Source organism: Pongo abelii, chromosome 9, assembly GCF_028885655.2.
Source record: "Pongo abelii isolate AG06213 chromosome 9, NHGRI_mPonAbe1-v2.0_pri, whole genome shotgun sequence".
NCBI classification, from domain to species: Eukaryota; Metazoa; Chordata; class Mammalia; order Primates; family Hominidae; genus Pongo; species Pongo abelii.
The window spans coordinates 62058101-62078562 of NC_071994.2; the positions used below are offsets into that span (position 1 = coordinate 62058101).

At 41.3% G+C, this 20462-nt stretch overlaps 1 protein-coding gene across 4 annotated transcripts in view; it reads right to left on the minus strand.

Annotated features, from left to right (window-relative positions):
• INSC (INSC spindle orientation adaptor protein) overlaps positions 1 to 20462 on the minus strand; it is a 137209-nt gene that overhangs the window by 58520 nt on the left and 58227 nt on the right. For all 4 annotated transcript variants that reach the window (XM_054525924.1, XM_002822000.3, XM_054525925.1 and 1 more), the window contains exons 3-5: positions 12286 to 12631; positions 11212 to 11264; positions 9925 to 10048 (exon numbers count right to left, since the gene is read on the minus strand). In XM_054525924.1, the coding sequence (XP_054381899.1) occupies positions 9925 to 10048; positions 11212 to 11264; positions 12286 to 12631 (523 nt within the window). The remainder of the gene's footprint in view (positions 1 to 9924; positions 10049 to 11211; positions 11265 to 12285; positions 12632 to 20462) is intronic.

Genomic DNA, 20462 nt, shown 5'->3' on the forward strand with positions numbered 1-20462 from the left:
CACTTCATAGTGGAGGAAACAGATGTAGACTTGACTAAGGTTACCTATGTGGTCTTGGGAGGAGCTGGGCCCTGACCCCTCTGAATACGACATCTCATTTTTGAAGGTCAGGAAATCCATCTCCTTTAATGTAGGCAGGGCCTCACCTGGACTAGTGGAGATTGAAGCCTGAAGGCAAGGCTATTGTCCAGCCTCATTAGTAGGTTTTGCCAAATAGGAGAGTGGGTCTCCATCCTGGCTTCCCATTCCCTTCGCATCTAACACTATGTGTTGGTAACCTGAGCTTGTGAGTGGGGGCCTTGCAAATGCCCCCCTGGATCTTCCCTGGGTTCTTGCCAAGGCCACACTTCCCCTAAGCTACTCCGAGCTATAACTGAGCACAGTATGACTGTGGGACAGGGGACTCCTCAAACAGGGGACTTTGGCTTGATTCCCTGTCTGAGTCTTTTCCTTCCTCCTTTTCTTTCTCAGATGTCAGACCTGCAACATGGCTTTCCATGCCTGCTTCTGCTTCCTCCTCTGCATCCATCATAGGAATTGCCTATCTACTCCCACCTTAGTGTGGCCTCAAACTGACACAGGCTCTACAAATCAAGGTGATTTTTTCAGGAAATCAAGAAGACATTGGAGAATTTTAAAAAATATGCTTCACTCAATATCATGAGAAGAGTGGTGAAAGACTGAAAAAAAGTAAAAGAAGATAGGCTGAAGCTGAATGACATTTTCTTAAAACGCATACTAGGCAGATATGAAACAAAAAAAAAATAAGATCTTAAAGACCAAAGAAAAGGGATTAAAAGGGGCCTAAGGACATGCATGCAGTTTAACTTCTCTGGATAAGGAATTAGAAAAGAAAAAATGTATTTTTCATGGTCTGTCAATCTGAAAAAGAGTAACTGCAACCCAGTGAAATCTATCAGAAGGGAGGTAAACTCTCAAAAAGCAAACTGGCATGAGTTCCTCAGAAGGAGCCAGGAAAATATTGTGAGACCTCTCCCTAAAGTTTTGGATAGAAAGTCCATAGTCAGACATAGTAGAGTAGCCCATCTGTGCAAAGGAGTTACATAAAATGCAGGTAGCATTGACAGGATGCAGTAGATTAAAGATGGTTAAAAATTATTTTCTACTTCTTTTATAGAGAGATGAGTTCTAATTCCCCTTCCCTTGAATCTGGTCTTAATGCCTTTCTTGACCAATAGAAGCCAGCATTTGGCAGAAGTAATGTCCTAAGACTTCCAAGGCCAGGTCGTAAAAGGCCTTGAAGCTTCCACCCAGGCATCTTGGAACTTGGAACACTGTTTTGGGAGCCCTGAGCTTCCATATCAGAAGTCTGATAACTCTGAGAATGTGATGCTAGAAAAGCCACGTGTAGGATCCCCATCAATACTCTTGGCTAAGGTCAGCCTTCCAGCCATCCCCTCCATGGCACCATACATGTGAGTGAATACCACTGTCTAGCACTCTTCAAGCCATCTGCCAGCTGAATACCACATCTGTTGTTGTTGCGCAGAGTGGACGAATCACTTAGCCAAGCCCTGTCCAAATTACTGACCCTTAAAATCATGAGATATAATAAAAGCAATTGCTGGTTTTCTTAAAAAAATATTTTAATAATAGAGTTCGGAACACAGGAAAAGACCACAGAGATCATCATGAACTATTCGAAAGATTACTGGATAAACCGTCTCAGGTGAAAGTTTTTGGAAGTGGGGATGCAGTATTTCCTTTGTCTTAACAGAACATGCTGGAGAAATGCATGAATTAGGACTCCGAGGGAAGGCACAGAAAGATTGGATGTGCTGAAGAGAAGACAGACAAAATAATAATTATATCCAGGTTTAGATGAGCTATTGGTCAGATGGGAAAATACCTCCTAAGTGGGAATATCCAATTTAGGAACATAAATGTGGATAAGATCTCTTAGAACTAAAATATTTTGACAGACCCCAAACTTAATTGATTTCATTTCTCTCAATCAGGGAAATCCCAACATCTAGATTAGTTTGTTGGAGAAATAAAAGAATGTGTCAGAAAGCGAAGGGAAGTAAAAGCAGAAAAGTAGCTCAGATCCAGATGCTGCATTCACTCTATAAGTTAGGAAAGAGACCCACATGAGAAGGAGAGTAAATCGTTAGAAATTCAAATGAGTCTCTCTAAAAGGAATGTGGGATTAACAGAGGGAAAGAGAACATTGGGGGCAGAGTTCATTACTGGAAAAAAAAAAGTAGCAGAAAGAAATACTATTAAAAACTGGTATATTCAAAAGTTATAGGAAGATGCTATTCTGAGAAGCCCCTGGCAGAGGTACTGACCCTCATGGACTCAGAATTCGGGAACATCAAGAGTGGCCTCAGTTCAGGTATCTGCTGAAGATGATGTTCAAATGCAGCAAGTGTGGAAACCAAATGGAAACCCTTCCCAGCAGATAGGGCTCTTAAAGTTTAAGCAACCCTCTAGTAAGAAGAGGGGACAATAGCCCTCGTAATACAGAACTAGAAGCACCGGAGTATCTTATGTCAAAAGAATTTTTTCTCATTTCACCCTAAAAACATTTTGAAAAATATATGACCCCTTGCACATTTTTAATTTGACAGCTAAATTTTTTTATCATAAGTTTAAAAAACAAAGTTGGAAAGAATGTAATTTCCAGAAAATTGCAAATGTTGACGTAAAATAAAATCATTACATCACTCTTTCAAATGTATTCAATAGATTCTAAATACCAAAACAATGTAATACCATCATCATTCACTTAAAAATACATGAATAATCTCTTTTTTAACATTCTGCATCTTTCATTAAATTTATATTCCCATTTCAATTTTCCTTCAGAATTTAATGTAATATATTTAAGTTTTAAAGTGTTTTATTGATCACCCTTATCACACATCACTGAAATTTGAAATGTTATTTCCTGTTACTATCAAGCTCCGTGTTAAAAAAAAAAAAATCTTTTCTTGGTTGAGGATTATTATCAGCCCAATTGGTCAAATGCAATAAATACGTTATAAATTTTGATAAATAATTATAAGTTATAAAAATTTTATTTTTAAAATAAATATATCTCTAAATGAGATGAAAGAGGCTTTTTATCATTTTTAGGATAATTCATTTATGTATCCGTGATTGAATACTGACTTAATGCTATATTTTTAGATGTAAACTCTGAAAAATCTTGTTCCCATAAATCAATAGAGGGAAATGAGAAGAGTTTGTGTACTACATTGCTTAACCCCTTGAGTCACCTTCTAAGTTATGTAATCACACAGCAATCTATCATCAAACACTATTTTTAATAATCTGACAGCTGATAACTCCTCTAAATTGGTCCTCTTCTAAATTGACAAAAGCAAAGAACTGGAAAAGACTTGACTTGCAAAATCATTCGTTACCCAATCTTTAGAGGTGTTAATTTACTTTCTCAATTTCTGGAAAAAATTCCAAAAGTACTTTTCCAAGACTTATCAAATAACCATTAATTACAACCACTACTTTTTCACTGAAGAGTACCTTGAGTCGCCTGAATTATTCAAAGAGGATTGGGAAAATCAAAATATTATTTATTTCATTGCCAATACAAGTTTTAATAAAATATTTTTATTCTTCAAATATGTTTTGTTGAAAGCTTGAAGCTCCAGCTTTTACTTACTTAATTTATGAAAAATACTCACTCTATAACCTAATTGGCAAAGACAGTGCTTTCAGTCAACCCAATCAGCCAAGTCAGAGTTAACTTTTTCTCAGTAAAGACCTGACTTCATTTCTATTTAAGAAATGTTTCACCAGGTGCGGCGGCTCATGCCGGTAATCGCAGCACTTGGCGAGGCCGAGGCAGGCGGATCATGAGGTCAAAAGATCAAGAGCACCCTGGCCAACATGGTGAAACCCCATCTCTACTAAAAATACAAAAATTAGCTGGATGTGGTGGCGTGTGCCTGTAGTCCCAGCTACCTGGGAGGCTGAGGCAGAGGAATCACTTGAACCCAGGAGGCGGAGGTTGCAGTGAGCCAAGATTGCACCACTGCACTCCAGCCTGGTAACAGAGTGAGACTCCGTCTCAAAAAAAAAACAAAAAGAAAAGAGATATTTCTATATGTATTTCAAGAAATGCAAAAACCTACTGACAAACAATTACGAAGATCATTCTCTATGGGAAAAAAAAATATCCAAAAACTGTCAATATTAAAATAAATTAGACCTAAAATAAAAGCTGATTTAATTGTATACGTTATAAAGCCAAGATAAAATAATTTACTGAATTTGTAATAATGCAAATTAATATGTAGCTAACATTCTAAGTTAATAAAAAATCTAAGAATATGATTTAAAAAGCACAGTATTCCTTTAGTAAATAGGTATATATATATTAAACTTTGGTGTCTTTAGGGAATAATTAAATAAGAACTGAGAATTTAAAAAGTATATGTAATTCAATTAATTTTAGTAGCTCTCATCGTCAATTTTTTCTATGTATTTAAAGAAAAAGAAAGGTATATGCTGCTTAAATCTAATTAGCATAACTGCTAGCAATTAATTTTTTCTTTTGTTAATAGGCAGTAAAAAGTAGTATAAATATTTCAGAAAATATTTTGGCAAAATAGACTTTAATTGTTATCTTAAATAATGTGCACCAATTTTTTTTTAAATGTAAAATCTGTGTCTGTATTTTATCCAATATGTCTTGAAATTTTTGGTTGTTCTCAAAAGCATATTACAGTTACATTTAAAAGAATCAGTGTCATTAACCTTTAGAGTCTTTGGCTCTTCAAAGATACTTTTTTTCCAGCTAATATCACATCCTAGGGATGAGTGTGAAAAATAGTTGAAAGGAATTGCTTGCATTTTAATGTGTGTCCTAAAAAAGCAATTTTTAGTGCTTGATGTATCCTACCAGTGCTCCCTTTGCTTTGGTCTAAGGAGAATGTCCCTCAAGAGCCATACGCTGTTTGAGAATAAATGGATGGAAGGGATAAAATAAATTGAAAACTTTCATAATCATCCCTCCAACCACACACATACACACACACACATACACACACTACAATATATCTGAATTGAGAAACTGCTCACACTGGGAAAAATACACAATTTCTTTTTTTTCTTTTCTTTTTTTTTTTTTTGAGATGTAGTTTTGCTCTTGTTGCCCAGGCTGGAGTGCAATGGCAAGATCTCGGCTCATGGCAACCTCCGCCTCCTGAGTTCAACCAATTCTCCTGCCTCAGGCTCCCAAGTAGCTGGGATTACAAGCATGTGCCACCACGCCTGGCTAATTTTTTTATATTTTTAGTAGAGACAGGGTTTCTTTATGTTGGTCAGGCTGGTCTCGAACTCCCAACCTCAGGTGATCTGCCTGCCTCGGCCTCCCAAAGTGCTGGGATTACAGGCGTGAGTCACCACACCCAGCCAAAATATACAATTTCTAATGGCATACGCAACATAAATATGTATAAAGCATGGAAATAATTCATGAAAGCTTAAGGGTCTTAATGGTTCATGAATGAAGGCTTTTCCTTTGCTTGATTCTCCACTCCCATACCAAGATTTTTGTATGGCAAGGCAATGTACTATAAGATTTGGGACGGATGAAGAGTATGCCTTTTGGAAAATAATAGAAGGCCTATAAAAAACTCAGTGTATTATTGGGAAGATCATTTTTAAGAAAGAAAACAAATGAAAATTGAAGATCTAGAAATAAGATTTCCTTAAAACTGTATGTGCTTGCATTTCTCCTGGGAAATCTTTGGGAACCTGGGGAATGCAGTGCATTTGAAATGGTTTGAAGACTACTGGTCTGTCACTTCAAGAAGCCCAAATCAATGCATGCTGGAGTGGCAGAAACACAGTGTTTTCAGGGAGCTAGAAATTAAGATGTTTTGAATATGCTGAATGGGAAAGAATGCAAATCAAGCAAGTCCTAGTAAAGAAGTTGCAAATGCCTGATTTTGCAGGAAAAGGAAAACACTTCAAATGCCCGTCAATGAGAAAGGAGGCATTTTTTTCCCCATATATGGTAAACATAGTACCACAATTAACCTGTGGTGGATGTTTCCCCCAGTGAGTGTATGTTCACAAATCTTTATGGACTATAGACAACTGAAATAAACGGACTGACATCCTACCAAGGCTGCAACCAAGACAGTCTCAGTCGCCCATCCTTTTTTTTATTGGCTACAGATGAGCATGTATCTGTTAAGGACTTTGGCAACCCTAAGGATGGCATCCTGGGACAACAGGTTGCTTGAAGTTCCTGGAGTTCTGTAGGCATTGAGGATCAGCTTATTGTAACTTCCTGAGAATATATGTGTAGTGCTGTGATAGTATTATGTATCCAGAATTAAGGGCTTTTTGAACCCTTTTAATTATGGTTGGGAAAGACTAGTACAAATTGAGAAGTCCTGAAGGAACCCCTCCCATTATTGAAGAGACAGCCTGGACTACAGCTGCTGAAGGAAACCCAACTCCCCACACACTGGAATGAGGCCCTCCTGGCTGAGATGAACAGAGTATGAAAATTGAAGAGATTGTACTAACCTAAGAATTTGAGACTTTGGATTATTCCTAAAAGTAAAAAGACTGAAATTTGCTTCCTATTATATTTCCCACTCTCCCATTGAGCAGATTTTGCTTAGCCATGTTGCCCAATATAGGTAACTGGAAGCTGCAATGAGAGTAAATGGCAATACAAAGATAATCCAAACATACTTGCAAGATGACAAACATAAAGATTTCCAAAATTTTAATATGCTCCTATCCCATTTTAAAGTTCCCTAGGAAAAAATAAAGTAAAAGAAAAAACTTAAATCCTTTTACTCTAGGAATAATCCAAAGTCCCAGATTCTTGGGTTAATACAATCATTTCAATTTTTATACTTTGTTCATCTCAGCCAGGAGGGCCTCATTCCAGTGTGTGGGGAGTTGGGTTTCCTTCAGCAGCTTTAGTCCAGGCTGTCTGTACAACAATGGGAGGTTCCTTCAGGACTTCTCAATTTGTACCAGTCTTTCCAACCATAATTGAAGGGGTCCAAAAAGTCTTTAATACTGGGGTGAAGGGGGTGGGGAGATTTGTTCCTCTGCTCAAGAGCCTGCACGACTTCTTAGTGCTAAAAGAATGTTTCTCCAATTGCATTTCCTAAAACACCAGCATCTCAGAAGAAGTAAATAGGTGCTTTAATAATATTTTTAAATCTGTGACCCTGAAAGTTTGGAATATGTTGCTTAACATTCTATGCCAGATGCTGTTCTAATCATTAGAGATATATGCATGAGCAAAACAAACCAAAACCCCTGCCTATGGAAGCTGCAGGTCAGACAAGAAATACTATAAGTGCATGAGGACCTTTTGGAAGATTTGCAAAGCAGAGTGGCACATCATAAGACAAATTTTGATGTAAAGAAATAGGTTTGATTTCATTTACATCAAGACAGCACAAATGTAAGATCCTGGTATAATTACTAACATCCTAAGGAACAATATTTGAGTCACTAGTTTAAGAAACACATGCTTACAACACTGAACACAAATTACCCTGTCTTCAGCCAATATATCTCCTGATGTCACTGCTGCCCTGTATGGAAACTTTCTAATGTAAAAAGAAGCCAAAGATCAGCCAAAAATATATTATGAGCATGGTAAGCTCAGTCCTTAAAAGGGCATGGAGGAAATCATGGGACATGCTGGCAGGGAAGGGGGAAAGCACCAGGAAAGGGGGTTATCAGGAAGAAAACTAATATGCAGATGAATGGAGGACAACACTCTGTGGCCAGCCACCCCTGCCCGCCCGACTCCTACCATGAGAGGGAGGCCAATAAGGAACCCATTCTAACAGAGCAGGAGCTGGTCTGCTCAGCTTCCAGGCCAGGCATCAATGGACCAGGTGGTCAGACCTGGCAATAGAGCAGGGGACAGCTGGGGAAGTAGGAGCACCAGATCAGGAATTTCACCCTGAATATGATCAGAATGAAGAAACAGCAGAATGGATCCAACTATACAGCTGAAAGGCCAGGGAAGTAGGCTCCAAGCAAGCCCAGGGAGCTTTTCCCATGCTTTTCTGACCTAAAGCATCAAAGATACCCTGCCTCATTGCTGCCTCATAGAAAACACTGATGACTAGTTCCAAACCCAGCTGGCTTTCACTCACAGTTCAACTTAACACCTCTTTTTCAGCCCTTTTTTGTTTGTTTGTTTGTTTGTTTGTTTTGTTTGTTTTTTTTTGAGACGGAGTCTCGCTCTGTTGCCCAGGCTGGAGTGCAATGGCGCGATCTCCCCTCACTGCAAGCTCCGCCTCCCAGGTTCACACCATTCTCCTGCCTCAGCCTCCTGAGTAGCTGGGACTACAGGCGCCCGCCACCATGCCCAACTGATTTTTTTTGTATTTTCAGTACAGACAAGGTTTCACCATGTTAGCCAGGATGGTTTCGATCTCCTGACCTCGTGATCTGCCCGCCTCAGCCTCCCAAAGTGCTGGAATTACAGGCATGAGCCACCCCGTCCAGCCGTTTTCAGCCCTTTTAATTGAACCTGGCACTTCCAGGAAAGTGGTCACAAAAATGGCATAAAAAGCAACAGCCAGTACCTGTACTCCTGCTCAGAGGTTGCTCCAGGTCTCCCTCTCCACCACTAACTCCAATATTTCTTCCTCATCAATCCCTTGACTTTTTTGCCCATTTTGGTCCCTGTGTCCCTTGGGTCTCTCTGGACTTGATGGTTGATCACTGCCTGCCCCTGCATGTGATTGTCAGCACTGGCTCATCAGCTCCAAGTGCCTGCCCCAGCACCCCAGCCTGTGGCCCTTCCTTCCCTTTGTCCCTGTCAAGACGTGGAGAGTGGCCCTTGAGGACCTTCCTGTGGTTGGGGTGGGAGGGTGATAATACCCAGGACCAGCTGCACTGACATGGGGGCCTGTGGGAGGAGTGGGGGTGAGGCAGGACCAGCATGTCAGTCAAGCCAGAAGGGCCTGCGCCAAACCAGCCAAACACTCAGGAAGGAGAGAAAGCAAACCCTGGGCTCAGCAGAGAGGCTGAATTTGGAGAGGAGCCGACATGGAAAGAGATTTGTTACTTGTGGTAGGCTTTTATTTGGTGGTGGGAAAAGAATGGCAAATATGTAACACAATATTTCTGTAACTATAAATAACCATAAATACCTTTCATAATGAAAACCTTATGGAATCTGCTTTACTGGGAGGTTTTTAAAATAGCAAAGGGTAAGGGAGGGAAATAACATGTATTTAACCCACACTATGTGCTAAACACCTTCCATATGCCTTTGCTTAGTCCCCTCACTTTTCTTCTGTAGAAGGTTTATCAATTTATAGAGGAGGAAAACGAGGCTGAGAGAGGTTCAGGAACTTAACCAAGGCTCCATGGTGAACCACAGATTGAAAGTAGATAGGCCAGGCTCCAAATCCCTCCCTCTTTCTGGAATCAAGCACGAGCCTGCCTAGAGGCAGGGGCTAGACTATACGATCTTTCTAGGTTCTTCTCTGTTGTCAGGATTTCTAGAATTATCCTATTCCCTGCCGGTGCCTCAATTCTTTCAGGATAGTAAAGACCCATCAGGTACACTGTGAACATTAACTCAACAGAGAAGATTGAGGGTGGTGGGAGCAATAATGGAAGTATAATTGGGAGATGCTGGGCTCTGCCACCATCTTGCTGTATGACCTTGGATAAGTTTCTCCCCACTCTGGGCTCCAGTTTTCACATCTGGAAAATGCAGAGTTGTGGTAGGTGCTCAGGAAGCCTCAGCCCAGCTCTGACAGTTTTGTTTCACAAATGCTGGAGTTGACTTTGGTGGTTTCAGTAAGATGTTTCCCAATAAAGTCCACATCAGTAGCTTCCCCAAGCCTGGCTCAGCCCCTTTCTCTCCTTTCCTCCAAGGGTCCACACAAGCACCCCTCCCCACGCAGCTCAGCCTGCACTGACCTGAACCTCCCGTGTCAGGGCCAGCTCCAGCAGCTGGCCAAAGTGCTGGCCCAGTGTGGTCAGGGTCTCACTCACGCAGGCCTTCATTGACTTCAGGACATGCTCATTCTCAACCTGAAGGCACCTGAAGAGAAGAAACCATGGCGTGGGCCACTGGAAGGGGCATTTGGTCAGCCCAGAAATGTTGCAGGGGCCAGAACTGGACCTGCTCCAAGCCTGGTGTGTGCTGAAGACATTGGCAACTGGGAGTCAGAGATAGAATATTCCATAGCTGGCTTGCCCCCTGGTCTCTTAGTGTGCAGAGATGTGCTGGCCTGAGATGAGGACTACCAGTCCACATCACCAGGAAGAAAGGCCATCAGAATGTGGAAAATCTATACCTCTGGGCTTCTCCCTGCAGAATCTGCCATCATTGCAGCCAGGGTCTATCTTCTTTGTGATGTTGGAGTGGGAGATGGAGGGGCAAGAAGCTTCAAGAGAGGTGCCAAGTGCCAGGTATTGCTAGTGAGCTCTGAAAAGGTGGATGGCAATGCCTGTGGCCCTTTACGAAATGGTTGTCTAGAGTGTACAGAGAGCCTTAAGAATTTTCTTCGCAGACAAGAAAAACAGAGGGGGATCAGGTTCCAATTTACTCCTGTGGCCTGACAGTGTTCTACCCAGGAAAGCAAAAGACCTCAGGGAGCTCAGGTTTTATCTTCAGGACACAGGCTCTGGGAAGGGTGAAGGAAAATGTCAACACACACCTGGGTGTGTATATACATGTGAGGCTGAGTGTGTGTACATATCTGAGTATAAACATATGTAGGTTTATGTGTGTGAAATATAGAGGAGAGGGTGTGAGTGTATTTCTGTGCTGGTCCAAGCATGTGTTTATATATCTGTATATGAGAAAGTGAGTGTCTGTGGGCATTGAAGTCTATGTGTTTGTGTGTGTAAGAGTGTGAGTGTCTGCTTTCACCTTGCCCTGACTCTTGCCTTGACTTTGGGGACCTGCGGGTTTTCCCAAAGCTGTAGGAAACCTTTTCCTTGTTACCAACTCCTAGAATATCCTCTTTCTTCCTATTCCCAGGCCTCTCCTCTGCCTTTTACCCTATCCCTAGGGCCTGAACACGGGGCAGAAAATTTCAAGAGAATATTTTAAGATTTCTGATAAAAGTCAGAAAAAGGAAACTCTGAAACCACCACCAGGCCTCTCATTCCCATTCTCCCTCTGGGAGAAGATACCAGCACCTTCTCCTGCCACAGGTCGGTTGGGCAGACCCTGGGAGATCCATGGTCCAAATTTACCTCTCTGTGACTGCCGAGAGCTCTGAGCATTTCTCCATTAGTAGCTTCTCAATCTGTAGAAAAATAAGTCCATTTTATTCAACTCAGTAAGCATTAACTGAGGACCAACTGCTGTGCTGAGCACTCGGGGGGCATTAAAAATGAAGAATCAATTAATGTGACTTGGGGAACAGGCACTTAAAATATAACACAGTGTGATACAGGTGGCAAAAGAGATCACGGCAGGCTACTTTGAGAGCATAAGAAAATGAAACTGAGCAATTATTTATGCTGAGGAAGCTGGGAAGCTTCAGGAAAGAAGGGGTATTTAAGCTGGGCTTTGAAGAATGAAGAGAAGTTTTAATGTCTGCAAAGCTGAGGAAGGAAAAGTTTGAGGCAAAGGGCAAAGCACTAAGATGAAATGAGAATGATGAAAGAGAGAATGAATAACAAGGGAGATTTTTAATGGTTCACTTTGGGCTTTGAGAAGAAGATTCAAAGTCATGGGCTGTGGAATCAGAAAAGCTTAGATTGGACCCTATTTATTACACCATTCACTGCGTAACTTTAAATAAATTATTTGGCCTTTTAGAACTTTTGTTTCCTCATCTATAAAATAAAGGTAATCCTAACATTTTTAATCAATTGATTTAAGTGTTTTGCATATAACAATTCATCTAGTCGTCACAACAAATTTATAAAATAAATTCTATTATTATACCTTTTAGGATGAAGGAACTGGGACACAGAGAAGTTAAGTAACTTGCTGAGGTCCACATAGCAGAGCTAACATTTCAACCCAAGCAGTCTGGCATTAAAGTCAATAAATTCAACCACTGCACATCTTCTCAAAGTAGTGGCACCTACCTCACAGGTCATGCAGGTTAAATGAGATACATGTAAAAAAACACCTAGCACAATATCCACCACATAGTAGGCACTCAGTAAAGATTCTACTCTCTTTCTTTCCTCTTTTACTGGAAGGGGAGAAAGGCTTCTGGAGCAAAAAAGGTTCAGACACATGATTCAAACCCACTCTTCTCTAAAGCATCCTGACTTCCAGTTCCCGCCCACTCCTATCCCAGGGCAGCTGACCTGGCCCATTTCCTTCGAGGAGTTCCTGCTGACAGCACTGTACTCGCTGACCATGGAGCGGGCATGGCAGGTCAGACGCACGCTCATGCTGTGCACCCGTGCCCAGCGGTCCTGGGCCAGCTTCTGCCCAATCCTGCGCAGCTCTGTGCTAATGACCCAACTCCTTTTGAGCAGCAGCTGCAGGGGGTCTCCAGGGCCAGGGCCACCTGCCAGGATGAGGTCACCCTGTGCATCCTCCTCCAGGCTGATGGGCTTGGCCTGCAGGACGCACATGCACTCGCACTCGGTCATGAGCTTCAGATCTTCCATCCAGCGCTGGACTGAGTCCACCTGCATCAGGTGCAGCCTGCAACCAGGAAACAGCACCACGATAATTATCAACACCCCATGATTTCCAAAGGTCTCAATTCTAGGCCATCTGATATTTACTAAGCACCTATTATATGCTTAGCAGTGTTTCTCCCATTCATGCACCTTGATATTCTCAGTCATTTCTCATTCTCTTCATCTTACAGATAACAAGTATGAAGCACAAAGTTTTAAGGGCAGATGACCAGACTAATAAGCAACAGGCAATTATATCTGACAGAGTAGCCAATGATCTTTACAATAAGGAGGAAATGGAAGGGTGAGGCAGGAATATTGCTTGAGGCCAGGAGTTCAAGACAAGCCTGGGCAACATAGCAAGATCCCATCTCTTTAAAAAAAGTTAATGGAAATAGCCTAAATATCAAATAATGGTCACGCTAAGTGAGCTATGGTATAGCTATGATTATGTAGTATGCAATTATTTAAAATGATGCTTTCCAAAAGTTTCTAGCTAAGAAAAATGTGTGTGCTAATATGCAAAAATGGAAATGTAAGCACACAATTATTACAATAATGTTAGAAAGCTCCATCTAGGAAAAATATTTAAAGGAAACATATTACAATGCTAAAGGCTCTTAATGGGTAATATAACTAAAGTCTTTTTCATTTTTTTCAACTTTTCTCTAGTTTCCAAATTTTCTATAGTGAGCATGTATATTACTTTTGTAATGGAACAAAATTAACTTTATTTAGTAAACAGCATGAGAACATAGATTCATTCCTAAGATCTTAATCAAATAAAATGCACTCTAAAATTCACTGAGTCAAGTAAAAGTCAGTAATATCAGATCATTGATAAAGCACTGTACATTTGTTGAGTCCCTTATATTTCAAATAAGTGCCAGGCACTGTGGGAAAAGCAGATATGAAGATGTTAAGCCTCCACTCTCAAAAAGCTTTTGATCTGCCTAAAGAATCAAGATAAACTAATGAGAAGTTAAAAGACAATTGTTATGTGTCAATTAAAAGTAAAACTTGGAAACAAAACTAAACTAAAAAGACAATAACAAATTTCACTATCATTTCACAACAGAAGACACGCATAGCTAATGACTAAGGCTGAGCGCAAGTTCCTTTGTCTTTGGCTTGTAACAGTATTCTGATTAGTCTTTCTGCTGCTGATCTTACCTGCCTCAAACATTCTTCACCTGCCACCAGCTCATTCACTCATCTACAAATATCAGTACCTACAACATGTCAAGTATTGTTCTAAGACATAGACTGCAGCAACAAACAAATAATCACTTCTCTAGCCAATGTTACATTCAAGTGAGAGAACAGTCAATTTTCAAAATAAATGAGCAATGTATGTAATATGGTGCAAGTAGCAAATGCTAGGAAGGAAAAGAGAACAGAAAAGAAGACTAAAGAGTGTTAGGGGTGGATGGGGGAGTAGACCTCACAATTTAAAATAAGAGGATCAGAGGAGGCTCATTGAGAAAGAGACACTTGAGCAAAGACTTGAAGCACATGAGGAAGGATGCCATGTGGCTATCTGAGGGCAAATTGCTCCAAGGAGAGAGATCAGCAAGTGCAAAGGCTCTGGGGGCAGAGATGTCCTGATATGTGCGAGGAATAGCAAGGAGGCCAGAGCAGCATGGGAAGAGTCAGCCGGGGTGGAAGATGAGTTGAGAGCAATGAGGTGGGGGTGAGGGGAGTAGATCCTATGGGGCTGTGTTGGACAAGGTGGAGATTTGGCTTTTATTCTGAGTCAGTATAGCAAATAAAGGGCACCAATGAGGCCAGCCTGGTGAAGCAAAGGTACCAAGTAGGGTTGAAATTATAAGGCAGACTCCAGTTATCGAGGTTAAAAAATCATGTCTTCATGTTTACAGTTATTTAATGAGAAGGAGCAAGACTTTCTGAAATATGTAACCATTTGACTATAGGCTTTTAAATGTAATTTTTAACCACACATCTTATGTTTAATTATGAAATTGAACATATGATTTCTTTTAGGAAATTGCTTTTTAAATTGTTTTTAAAAAATAACCAATGATTTCTCTGTCTCTGCCTCCCTTCATGGAAATAGCTATTACACTTTGTAAAGAATTTGAACATATACATATACATGCATATGTATATAAACATATATATATACATGCATATGTATGTAAACACATACATATATGTATATGTATACAGACACAGAGAGAGAGAGAAGAGAAAACCATTAAATCCAAAATCACAGCACCCTACTGCCCATATATCCTTATGAAATCATATTTAATTTTATATTAAGTACAATCACATCTCATGTACTGTTTGATTGCAGATAACTTTCAATCTTCTGCATCTTATTATCATTCCCTTATATTTGCCCACCCCTTCCAATCTCAGCCAACTAACTTTAACCTAGTAAGTATCATTTTCTATTTTTCTCCACACTCATGCATTCTTACACAGACTGTTATCTAAGTATATATACATTTATAAGGTTTTCTGACCTATTGCTTTTTTTGTAAATATGACCATAGTATATACACATCTTGCTGCATTTTGATTTTCTTACTTAACTTTGAAATCTTTCAAGTCATCCAGCAGAATCCTAAAACACTCTTTCCAATGTTTGAACACTATTCCAGATTGTATATATTCCACAACTTATTAAGCCATTTTCCCATTGCTGGGCATTCACTTTTTGTTCAGCTCCTGACCTCTATAAACAATGCAACATTCAACACCCTCATGCATATGTTCTGAATTGTAATTCAATAGATGTTGCCACATTGACTTTCAAAAACCCCAATGCTTCACTTTCCCCCAAGAATGTATTAGGGCTTTCTACATAGGTATTGAAATATGTTTCTCCCCTGCTTAAATCCTTCAGTTGCACCCCCCATACCACCGTTCCCTGGATAAGTCAAAACTCCTGAGGCTAAGATGAGAGAGCTTCCGTGATATGGCCCCAGCCTCCCTTCCCACACATCTCCCTTGTCCATCTTCCCCAACTCCTAGCGCCCCTGCCACAAACACACTCTACACCTCAGATAAATTCAACCTCCCCATTTCCCAAACATACCACTCTCTTTCACAATCCTCTGCAGCCTTGAACATGAAGTTCTCCCTCAGATTAGAAACCTCTTTTCTTCTTCCCTACCTGGCAAGTTTCTACTCACCCTGCAAGACCTGACTCTTATATTACCTCCTCTAAAAAACTACAGCCAGAGCTCATGAGTTCCTCCTCAGGGCCCCTGCATCCTTCAGTGGGGCACTAATAACATTCTACTGCAATTGATGTGTGTGCCTGAACTCCCCAAGTCCTGTGAGGAACAGGACTTGTGCCTGGCTTATTGCCAGTGTCTGACATATATCAGTTATTCAGAAAATGTATGGCCATTGTTGAGTGGCCAAGTGTCAGGCATTTATTGCCATAGGTCTGTACCTATGCAGAGACTTCATACGCCTCCATCACACAGGCTATGCAGAGAGTGCCCCGAGATTGATACGATGGAAAAGGAGTTATTAAAGATGGAAAAACTGTGATTATTGTGTTCTAAAGACATAGAAATGGGAGGAAAACTGACCTAGGGGCTTTTAAGAGGCAACAAATGAACAAGTCACTTGCACACTGACTCATTCACTGCATAAGCACTTTGCAGTGGACATCTGTTACATTATCTTTCCAGCATCTTTTTCTCTCTCTTCTGTCAATCATAAAGACAATTTTCATTAGCTACCTCTTGGGATGGCTACCCAGGCTGCAGCTTTTCCCTCTTCTTTGCTAAAGGCCCCTCCTCCCAAACACAGGGGTGATCCCCTGGCCATCTGTAGCCATGTCTAGCCTGTGTTAAAATGCCCCTGGAAACAACTGGTGCTCGATGCAGGGGTGGGCTTCTGAACTAAGCTGCACTAATCCAATTCCTTGCCCCAAATTTTGAAATGTAGAACCAAGGGTCATACAGACAGGGATTATTGTACATGGGACATGTTAACAATGGCAACTTCAGTTGTTCCATGAGAACCTCCAGGATCACTTGGGGAGTGGGGAGACAAGTCCAAGAGTTAATTTCTATTGCTTGTAACCAAAAGAACATTTTCTAAGACACAAGCGCACAAATAACATAGTTGAGTTGGTGTTCTTCTTAGAGTAAGGGTCTGCTGGGAATTCCAAGAAGAGAACTCCCCCTTTCCATTGGAGATCAGGGGCAGGTGCCTGGAGGAGGTGGTCATACCCTGGGTAGGGTTTGGACTTGTCAAGACAGTGAGAGCATATTCCACGGTGGGGCAGTCAAAGGGACAATAAGTAAGTCCCCTGTTCTAGAGTTGTACATTCTGGAAGAGAGGGAACCATGATAAGGAAAGCCAGAAAGGTACACCAAGGCCCTGATTGTAAGAAGCCTTCGGAGCCAGATTAGGGGCTGGCCATTCACATTGAGAGCCCTGAGAAGATACTGGACAGTGGGCAGGGCAGGGGAGGTAGGGATGGCTAGGACTGGAAAACAGCCAAATCACAGCACCTGGGACCACCACCTGGCTCAAAGGAAACCTGTGTGCTGGGACTGCTTCCCAAGGAAGAGCTCTGGCATCCTCTGAATGGAGGCACTCACACCCCTTACCTCTGGCCTGGAAGGGAAAGAACCAACCCAACCCCAAAGCCGTGGCAGAGGTAGGAAAGGAGAACAAGGCCCTGGGAGGCCTGCTCAGACCCACAACTCACATTTTTTGTCAAGCCCTCCACCCCAATGCACACAGGAGGTATATACTTAGTTATTGTTTTTAAAGCTATGTAAGAATTAAAAAGAAAGTGAGATTTCAGAAGCTGTAATTAAACTCCTAATCGATTCAGCACTCTGCTAGTAGGAGAATTGGAGTGACAGAACTATTGATTTCTTAAGCCCTGTGTGTTTGTGCCTACTAGTGTCTGTGTTTGTGGATATGAATCCACCTGGGTGCCTGTCTATATTATCTGGATGCCTGTATCTGTCTGTGTGTCTGTATATCCCTATTTGCGCAAATAGATGACTGTATATGTGTTTACAGGACTTACCTCATATAAACTTGATGATTAAAAACTGGGGGTGGAGGAGCTTGAGCTTGGGTACACTTGGTGAATCATTTCCAAAGAAAAGAGTATAGAAAAGGGAGAAATAAAGAAACTTTACAGTGGAGAAACCTGGCAGTCGCTATTTTAACCAAGTGATCAAGTTTAACCTTACCAAGGATAAGGCATGTTGCTAGCATGTACCCCTGAAAGGATATGATAAGAAGTGCACTTCATCTTGTAGCATTCTTCCCCCAGGACACATAGCCTCAGTCTCATGATAAGGGAAGCATCAGACAAACCCAAACTGAGGGACACTCTACAAAACACCTGACCAATACTCCTCAAAGTGGTCAAGGTCATCATAAACAAAGGAAGACTGAAAAACTGTCATAGAACAGAGGTGACTAAGGAGACATGAGGACTAAGTGTAATATGATATCCTGGGTGGAATCCTGAAACAGAGAAAGGACATTCATGAAAAAAAAACTAGTGAAATCTGAATACAGTCAGCTTTCCATATCCACAGATTTTGCATATACAGATTCAACCAACTACAGATTGAAATTATTCAAAAAAATAAAAAATAACAATATGATAATAAAAATGTCACACATAAAAAACACAGTATAACAACTATTTACATAGCATTTACATTGTATTAGGTATTATAAGTAATCTAGAGATGATTTAAAGTATACAGGAGGATATGTGTAGCTTATATGCAAGCATTAAGCAATTTTATATCAGGAACTGGAGGATTCACACATTTTCATAACTGTGGGAAGTCCTGGAACCAATCCCTCATGGATGCCAAGGGACAACTGCAATGTCTAGAGTTTAGTTCATAGTAATGGACCAATGCCGGTCCCTTAGTTGTGACAAATGTGCCATGGTAATATAAGATGTCACCAATCAGGGAAACTGGGTGTGGAGTATACGGGAACACTCTGCATTACCTTTGCAACTTTCTGTAAATCTATAACTATTCGAGACCAGCCTAGCCAACATGGTGAAACCTGTCTCTACTAAAAGTACAAAAAAAAAAAAAATTAGCTGGGTGTGGTGACACATGCCTGTAATCCTAGCTACTAGGGAGGTTGAGGCAGGAGAATCACTTGAACCTGGGAGGCAGAGGTTGCAGTGAGCAGAGATCATAACACTACATTCCAGCCTGGGTGACAGAGTGAGACTCCATCTAAAAAAACAAAAAAACAAAACAAAACAAACAAACAAAAAAACTGGGAGCCCAGACTAGCTGTCTCTCTGGTTTTATATCATGAGCCTCATGCCGGGAACACCTGGAGAGCCCAAGCTCCAGGATGGTAGGTGAAACCTGGCCAGGAACAGAGCCTTCCTCAAAGAACTGGGAAGTGGAAGGAAAAGCGGTTGCCAGTCAGGCTATGGGTGGAAGTTGTTCTCTCAGGGGAAAGGAACATGGCTACTCCCAGTAGCTTTGTCTTCCAGTCGGGCCCCATCATCTGTCCTACAGATGAATCCCAGGTGAGCCTTGTGGACCTGTGCCTTCAATGCCTAGCTACGTCGGGGGACCCTCCCTCTGAGGCCCCTCATGATGGCTCACAATGACCCTGCTCCTTCCTTAACCACCTTAACAGACAGGCCTTGAGCCACAGCTTCCTTGGGACTGAGTAGCCTATTGTCTACGAGTCTGAGCACAAGGGGGATGTATCCAGACACAAGCAAACAAGGCCTGCACACTGGCATAAGGGTAGGAAGAGCTAGCTCTGCTTCTCATAATCTGTGTGACCTTAGGCAAGCTACTGCTTCTTTTTTCCATTTTCTGAAATTTTTATTGAAATATAACATACGTACATAGAAGTGAACACATCATAATATTGAGCTACAGTTCAATACATTTTCATAAGGTCAACGCATCCATGAATTCAGCAACCAGATAAAGAAACCTAACTATTACCATTGTCCCAGAACTTTCCTTTGTGCCCCTTCTAGTCACTCCCCAACCAGGATAACCAGTATCCTGACTTTTAACAACATAAGTTTGTGTTTTGAGTAAATTTCTTACCAATTTGAGCCTCAATTTCTTCATCCATAAAATAGATAATAATAGAGGTTTCCACACAGGGTTGATGGAAGAATTAAATTAAGTGATGAATGTGTAGGGCCTAGCACTCTGCATGGCACAAAAGGGGACACTCAAAAATGTTAGTTCTCTGTGCTGCTCTTCCCCAAACACCTTTACACGTGTCACAATAACTAGAAATATAATAATGACTGGAATTTATTGAGCATATCCCATGCATTGAGCACCATGCTAAGATCATGTCCTTTTCAGGGACATGGATGGATATGGAAGCCATTATCTTCAGCAAACTAACACAGGAACAGAAAACCAAACACCGCATGTTCTCATTTATAAGTGGGAGCTGAACAATGAGAACACATGGACACAGAGAGGGAAACAATACACACTAGGGCCTGTCAGTGGGGTGGGGGAGGGAGAGCATCAAGATAAACAGCTACTGCATGTGGAGCTTAACACATAGGTAATGTGTTGATAGGTGCAGTAAACCACCATGGCGCACGTTTACCTATATAACAAACCTGCACATTCTGCATGTGTATCCCAGCACTTAAAATAAAATAATAAAGTAGATGAGCAGAGAGAGGGATGAGGCAGCCTTAACATAGGCAGATGGGGAGGACCATTTGCCCAAGCAACAACTTGGGGCTGCTATGGGCAAAGGAAGATGAAGGGAAACTGTGAGCCCCTGACCCTGCCTACAGCTCTGGAGACGAGGGTGGGCAAGAACGATGAGCCGCCAAGATATAATTGCTGCTTTGG